Genomic DNA, 7,945 nt, shown 5'->3' on the forward strand with positions numbered 1-7,945 from the left:
CAGCTGCTTAACAGCAGAGAGTTTAGCAAGGAGGTTCACTGATTTTACATCTGCTTTAGATCTGGGAGGTGTTTGTGCATATCATATGCAGAGCAGCATTTGCAGGAAGGAAAATAGCTGTCATTTTCCTCTGCATGAGTCCTCCATGTGGGAAGACAAGCTCTTAATGCACTGGAAACTAATCATGCCTTTAAAACTAAATTCTCCAATCTCTTATCTGCTCTCTGTCTGCTGCTTCTTCCTCCCCCACAGAATAAATTTGTATGAGCTGATCAAAAAGAACAATTTCCAAGGCTTCAGCCTGTCGTTGATTCGCCACTTCACTCGCTGTGTGCTGAGGTGCTTGCAAGTGCTCTACCAGGAAAGAATCATTCACTGTGATCTGAAGCCTGTAAGTACAATTCTGGTATTCTGTACAGATTAAATTAGTTTATCCTATTCTTTGATTGAGAGGAACTGTCAGGAGAAACCCCAAAAACCCAGTATGATGTTTGTACAGAAGCTGTAATTTATTTATTATGTTCATGCTACAGTCAGCTGATAATTACCATTGATTCAGTTCATTCACCAAAGCATTAAATGAGATTATTTGGTTGCCAAAATGTATGCAAATATGAATCAAATTCAGGTAATGACTTTTTGCTTAGAGAAAAAGAAAAGTGCTTGTAAAATTAAGTATTTCAAGATGAGGGACATTGTAACAAGAGGAGTATTCACAAGGTAGCCTGTTCCAGGTTATCCTGTTTAAGTCTATTTAATTTTTCAGGCATAACTATAAACCTAGTAAATGACAAAGGAATTCTGTGGAACAGTATTTAGGGTGTTCACCTGGTTTTGGAGGAACATCTGTTCTCCAATTCCCTCTGCTATATCTGCTAAGCATTCATGCAAGGTAAAACATTTCCATTATCCTTAAGCCCCAGATTTAATATTTTGCAATTTTCTGAGATTTCTGAAGGATTTTAATTATATTTTCACTTCAGATGAAAGTTTCTTTTGATTTCCTTTTCAAAAAGGCAAATTAACCAATAAATAAATAAATAAGTTCTCAGGTAAAAAAAGCTAAGGATAAAATTCTGTTCTCACTTTGCTAAATGTATCTTGATTTAGAATTCTGAGAAGTCACATATTGTCTATACCCATTTTCTTGGCAGTATTTTTGCCAGACCAATTTGCAGTGAAAAGAGAGGCTTGCAAGATAACCCAAATATCTGAATCAAAAACAATTAGCCCAATGGGAAATCTGTTTCCAGGCAGCCACTGACAAGGAATGACATTAGCAGCATCAATTAGTATAGTCTTTATTTAAATAGAGCAACATATTAGTGAAAATGTAGTAAGTTAACTAAAAGACAATTTTGTTCTCATTCAACAATTGTACAGTTTCATGAATTTATGTTGCCTGAAACTCACATCTGTCATCTCATGTGCCTCCTATGATATTTCTCAGCATAAGGTAGAATATGGAGTTTCTCTGGCCTTTATGCTAGGTAGTCACTGCCTCCAAAGCCTGGTTTTTCAGTCAATCCTGGTTTTCCAGCTTTGACCAGCTCCCTTGCATTGTGAGGGATTCAGTATAAGAGACAGAGTCCTACCATGAGAATGAAGGGATATGGAGCTGCAGAGAGGGGATGCTGCTTCCCTTTCCAGAGGCAAGAGCACCTGGATTGTGGAAGTCAGTCCTTGCCTTGACTTTCACCAGTAGCAGCTTCTCCTTCCTGGCACATGAAGCATTTCCTTATGAGCTAATTACCCAGGAAACGACTTCATCATTTTTTGGCATCCACCTGGGAAGTGTTCAGTCCTTCAAAGCCCTGACATATAATTACTGTAAAACTGGTTGATAAAGGTAACCATCTGTCTGCTGAGTGGAGAAGGAAATCCTTCATTTAGACAGACTTCTAATGAAGATAAAACTCAGCTCTGCAGAAGAGAGCTGAAGGCTGTGTTTGCTCATCAGTGCACATACATATCCATGAGCTGGCTGTTTAAGGATCACTTCTCCAGCTGGAATTGCAGGAACCCAGTGCTGTACCCTCCTGCACCCAGCTAAGAATCCACAGGACCCTACCTTGTCTGTTTATTCCTCCCTTGAGACTTGTGCACGACACAGGTGGGGAGGAGTGAGTCTGGGGCAAGCGGTGCAGGAAAGAACTGTGGAGTGTGGCTCCTTCACGGGCCAGAGGCTTTCTGTGCTTACAAAAGGATGGTTCTGGTTAATTCAGCACAGCACAAAGCCAGGTGCAGTTTGGCTTTTACTAGATAAGCAGCCCTGAGTTTTGGGGAGCTCCCTGGTGCCCTTTCTGGCTCACCTGCAGCCTGGGTACCTTTCCAAATCTCCCCTCTGCTTTGCACAATTGCACATTATTGGCTGCCTCCTCCTGTTAGCAAATGCATTCCAAAGGAGGTTGGATTTTGAAGCTCTCATTATGCAGAGAAGTGTAAATGTGATTTGCATTTTGATTTTCACTAACTTAATATGGTGCTGAAACCCTCTTTTCCCTATGATTTTTTTTTTTCTTTTTAGGAGAACATACTATTATACCACAATGGGCAAGGTTCAGTCAAAGTTATTGATTTTGGATCAAGCTGCTATGAAGACCAAAGAGGTTTGCAGAAAAGTCAAGTTGATGTAATTTTCTTAATAAGCTTTCTTAATTTTAAATAATGTGGAGAAACTATTTCTTGGATTGGGCTAATATATTGACCTATGCCCCTAATTAGAACCTGGTGAACTGTTCAGCCACTGGTGGTGGAGCAAATACTGGTAGAGACAAGTAAAATATTACCATTCTTTTTCTTTGTCACAAGCCTGATCAGCTCCTTTACTCCTGTTGAAATCAGAACTGCACTTTCCGGAGTGGTTAGCTGAAACAAACTTAAGAGGATAATCCAAATATTTCACCTATCAAGAAGTTTGTCAGGTCCAGAGAACCTTTCTCTGTGAGATGGTTAAATCATAATTGGTACTTTTTGTATGAATACCATAGGGAGGGAAATGGGAAATGTGCTTTTAATTTAGGAACTGTTGATTGATACAAACGGAACCCCTTCAAATAGGAAAATGAGCATGGATAAACTGAATCACAGCATTGGTAGAACAATTTCCTTCAGTGAAACTTATTGAAAAACAATTTCTAAACAGAACTAGGGAAAGTGTATTACCCATTACTTTTAGGATGAGATTAGAAAATGTTTCCAGAGCCTATGTGAGCAATCCATGGATAGACAGATTTATGATTCCTGAACATATGCCTCTTTTCTGTGAAATCTGCAAATTGACATTTCAGTCCCAACTGTGATATTTTGCTTCTTGTCTAATTTTTGATGCAGTGTACACCTATGTTCAGAGCCGCTTCTATCGCTCTCCTGAGGTGATTCTTGGGCATCCTTATGCTATGGCTGTTGATATGTGGAGCTTAGGCTGTATCATAGCAGAGCTTTACACAGGCTACCCACTGTTCCCAGGGGAAAATGAAGCTGACCAACTTGCCTGCATCATGGAGGTAACTTGGGGGATTGGTTTGCACCCCCATTTGATAAACTGCACCATCAGAAACAAAGAGAAACCTCAAGCAATAATGAAATATGATTTGCTATGGCCTGGCCTTCCAGAAGGAGGTTTATTGCAGCCAAATGGCTCTTTGAGATAGAAGGGCCCCTCTGAGCCTCTTTTCCTCCAGGCTGAGCCCCTTTCCCAGCTACCTCAGTTTCCCCTCATCAGACTTGTGCTCCAGCCCCTTCCCCAGCTCTGTTCCCTTCTCTGAACATGCTCCAGCCCCTCAATGTCCTTTCTGAAGTGACAGGTCCAGAACTGGACACAGATTTGCAGTGTGGCCTCACCAGTGCCACGGAGAGAGGGACAATGCCTCACTGCCCTGGTTCTGCTGGCCATGCTATTTTTGATGCAAAGACATGTACAGGCCGCACTAAGGAATCCCTTAATTCTCTCCACAATTATAGGAAATATTTTGCTAACATTTCCCAGTAAATTGCAACATTCAACTTCTTTTCATAAGGAGGGCAAAATGCCATACCTCACCTAATGGTTGTTGTGTATCTTTATGAAATGAGGAGTAACTCTATGAATTCATTTTCTATGAAGGTATTGGGTCTTCCACCAGCTGATTTTATCCAAGCTGCGTCAAGGAGGAGAACATTCTTTGGTAATTTCTTCTGATTATTTGTCCTTTCTGGATCCCTCCCTGGTAGTTAATCACTAATTAATAGCACTGGTAGAGAGTAGGGTCAGAGATCTTAAGCTAATTCCTAGCTGATAAAAATACTTCCAGGATGAGGTATGGAAAAAAGGCAAAAGGATAAAATGAGGCCTATAAACCTGGAGCTCTGCTCTTCATATCTTATGGGCCTCTAATTGCCAAAGTAATAGAGAAGTTACTCTTTAAAAATATTGTTGCTGAAAGGAATGCAATGGGCTCTGGGAACTAATTTACATTTTTCATTTCTCTGTGTATAAATTTGGTTTGGAAAATGCTCAAAGCAAACAAACCAAACAAAGTGTAGGATGTGGTCTCTAGGATGTGATCAATCCTGTTTGCCACAATCTGGTAGATTATCAATCCAACAGGGCAAAACTGGAATTAGTGGGATGGACATGGATACTGTTTATCCAATTTTTTAAAGTATTTAGTGAAGGTTTTTAATGTACTTTTTTGAGGATGTCTTTTTTTTTAAGATTCCAAAGGTTTTCCTAAATCCGTAACTAACAGCAAGGGGAAAAAGAGATGCCCAGACTCCAAGGATCTAAGCACAGTGCTGAACACCCATGATGCTGGCTTCTTGGACTTCTTGAAAGGATGCTTAATGTGAGTTCATACTGTATACAAGAAGCTACTTTTGACTTTGCTTTCATTCTTTTGTACCTTTAAAATCCTGGTATCTGTTGTGTTTACTTGTTTTATTTTTTGGTGGGGTGTTTTTGGTTTGTTTTGTTTTGTTTTCCAAGTGGCATCATTTGTATAACTATTATTATTGACACTTTACTATGCCTTCTTTAGCAGTTATTTCAAATTTCTTTCTAGCAGTTCAGTAGCACTTTCCTAAAGAAATTCTAAAGAAACTGCTAACTTATGACAACATGGGGAGGGAAGAAAAAATCATCCCACCATGTTTCACAGGAAGGTTACTTTCAATGTTCTCTGTTTGCCAAGTCTGTGTGAATCATTGATTCATTTTGGTTTGAATCAGAATTTTCAGAAAATAATTTCAGTGGAGCACAAAACCAAACCTTAAACAAGAATGTTGGGTCCTTACCCTAACAGAAGCAGGAGCTACATATTAAAGATTGTTTGATGCTGCAGAGGATTTAATCAGCACAGTGCTGACATAAATAGGTTTTGAAGGCTGGAGAAGATCATAGAAGATTTTTCCATGATTTTGGGATAAAAATAAAATTATTTTGTTTCAAAAAAACATCCTCATGACTTGAATTTCAAAAGACAGGGCTGAATCTCTTGCCTCTTACTGATTTTCAGATAGAAATACTTGAATAATGATTTGTGTCCTGTGGATTTAAGGTGGGAGCCCTCCCTGCGCATGACTCCCGATGAAGCGATGAAACACGCGTGGATTCAGGAGCCCAAAATCTTCCGGAAACCACAGGCCCCAAGGAAGATGAGTGATGGCTCCTTCTCTGTGCTGGAAAATAGAAGAGAGGCTATTCGTAAGCATGTTCCACCTCAGGACTAAGGGCACTTATACCAGTCTTTGGTGTTTCTTTGTGTTTAGTGCCATCTGCCTGGAGTAAGGGGAGATGGAAGTGTGGAGATAATGGATGGCCCCTGAAATGGGGTGGGTACAGGCACCATTCCTCACTTGTGTAGAACTGCATGCCTCATGTTTTAGTTCAGCTGCCTGCAAGAAGACTGGAAGTGCTGAAGATTCACGTGGAAAGCCCTTTCCTGCTGAGAGTAAAACAGTATCTCACACCACACATGTCACTTTCAGAGCAAAAGAATGCAGCAATGGGGGTTGTAAGATCTCAGAGAAAACTTTCACCTGATTTGCTGGGAGTTTGTGTCAATCCTGTGTTTTTCCTGCTGTTAAGAGTCTGCAGTCTTAACCCTCTCATTTTAATGATTTATTGTTGCAGAGAATCTCTGGAAGAATGCAGCTGACAAAGTGAGAAGTGAACTCGCTGACAGACTGACTCCTTTCACAGGCACAGCAGAAAGTGATATGCAGAACACAAGGAAGCATGCTATAACAGAGAAATATTTGGAAAACCACATGGAAAAGCCTATTAAATACGATCAAGCAGAAGACAGTGGCGAAAGAGCTCTTCCAAAAACTTCTCTTTTTTTCCCACCAATTAAGTAACACAAGCTAAGATTGGTTTGGTTGCATACCTAGTGTATTTTGTAGGTATTATTTGTACTCAGGAATATAAGCTATATATGTCTGTTCATGGGCTGTGCACATTGTAAGTATATTTAATGTTCTTTTTACCCTGAAATCATCTAGTCAACCAAAACAGAATTTGAGAACCATTCCTTTTCCTCATCTCCATCTTTGTGATCAGAGATTCTTCACAACCAGCAGCAATAAAATGGAGACTGTAGAAGTGGAGAGTGTCTTATTCTTGGTGTTATAACAGACTTTTGAATTTTATATTTTCCTGGATGTAAAAGAACAGATGTGTTGACTGAAGAATCTGAATCCTTTTTCTTACAGCAGCATAAGTCAGGAATAATTAATGGATAAGATTACTGAATTTACTTATGTATAAAAAAAATAAGAGAAATCAAATCCAGCATCCTCATTTTCATCCTGTTACATCTTCCTCTTTTTATAGTGAAGCTGCTAGATGAAAACCATTGTCACACCTTCCTAGCAGATTTAGAAATGCAAATTATGCTCTTTAGCTCTCTAGCAACAACAAAGCAGAGTGGTATTCTGGGCCCATTTCTGCAGGGACTCAACAGGAAGAATGGATTAAAGCAAGCTGGTTTGATTTAGGAAAATTGTCCTTCATGGCAAGTTTAACTTAATACTCTGAAAAAAAACCCAACAAAAACCAAACTAATTTCTATGATCCCTGTAGCTTATGTGCTTAATGTGTTTAATTTAGGTATTTCACTCTTCGAACAGCAGACTATCTTTTCACTGCATTTGTAAAGCACCCACCTCATTACACCTCTTACATTTACTGGAGCTTATAAATTTAAAATTTTTTCTGGAGCTTTTAAATTTACTGGAGCTAGAAATTCTGTTGAAAAGGAGTAATGAGAAAATTGTCCTACCAAAAGCAGCTGCTACTTTAGCAGTGACACTGCAGCAGCCCCAAGGGAAAGAGGTGTTCAGAGGTGTTTAGAATCACCATAGCAGCAAACTCCCACAGGCTCTTTTGCAAAAGGAAAATCCACAGGATATGGAAATGGTCCTCAACAGTTCCAGTGTTACAGGAGTAAACAAGCCACCTGACAGGTACAGCTGAATCCCTTACTGGTAGAAGTCACCTCAGGGAAAATGGTCTGCTGTGATGTCTCCTCAGCTTCAGGCAAATCCTGGGACTCTTGAAGAAACACCTGGAAAATGAGTGACCCAAGAAGGGCAATAGCCCATTATTGAGGGCAATTGAGTGGAAAATTACAAGGGTATTTTGGCAGACAGTTACCATACTGCTGTGATGCAGACGTTCCTGACAAGCAGGCCAGCTTGCAGTGCCAGAATCATTTGTACCTCTGGTGTCAGAGAGACTCCTTTGCAGCTGAACCCTCACGGAGACCATAAAATGCTCCCGTTCCCATTGTTCAGCAGAATGATGTACTGGGAAAACTAAGTTTTGTTCTGTACCACGTTATGGCACAGCACAGCTAGGGTGGGTGCACTGCAGAGTGTGGACAGAGCCCTCATCACATTTCTCAGACCCTTGGAACAAGAATTTACTAGTTTGGTGCAGTTGCTGCTCATTCTTCATCTGCTG

General features: G+C 40.1%; 1 protein-coding gene across 1 annotated transcript in view; it reads left to right on the forward strand.

The window, feature by feature from the left end:
* DYRK4 (dual specificity tyrosine phosphorylation regulated kinase 4) overlaps positions 1-6,582 on the forward strand; it is a 29,645-nt gene extending 23,063 nt beyond the window's left edge. The window contains exons 9-15 of the mRNA XM_059847807.1: positions 253-391; positions 2,528-2,609; positions 3,334-3,506; positions 4,106-4,166; positions 4,697-4,826; positions 5,538-5,683; positions 6,113-6,582. Coding sequence (XP_059703790.1) covers positions 253-391; positions 2,528-2,609; positions 3,334-3,506; positions 4,106-4,166; positions 4,697-4,826; positions 5,538-5,683; positions 6,113-6,339 — 958 coding nt within the window. The 3' untranslated portion in view covers positions 6,340-6,582. The remainder of the gene's footprint in view (positions 1-252; positions 392-2,527; positions 2,610-3,333; positions 3,507-4,105; positions 4,167-4,696; positions 4,827-5,537; positions 5,684-6,112) is intronic.
* The last annotated feature ends 1,363 nt before the right edge of the window (positions 6,583-7,945 follow it).

Source organism: Haemorhous mexicanus, chromosome 5, assembly GCF_027477595.1.
Source record: "Haemorhous mexicanus isolate bHaeMex1 chromosome 5, bHaeMex1.pri, whole genome shotgun sequence".
NCBI lineage: Eukaryota > Metazoa > Chordata > Aves > Passeriformes > Fringillidae > Haemorhous > Haemorhous mexicanus.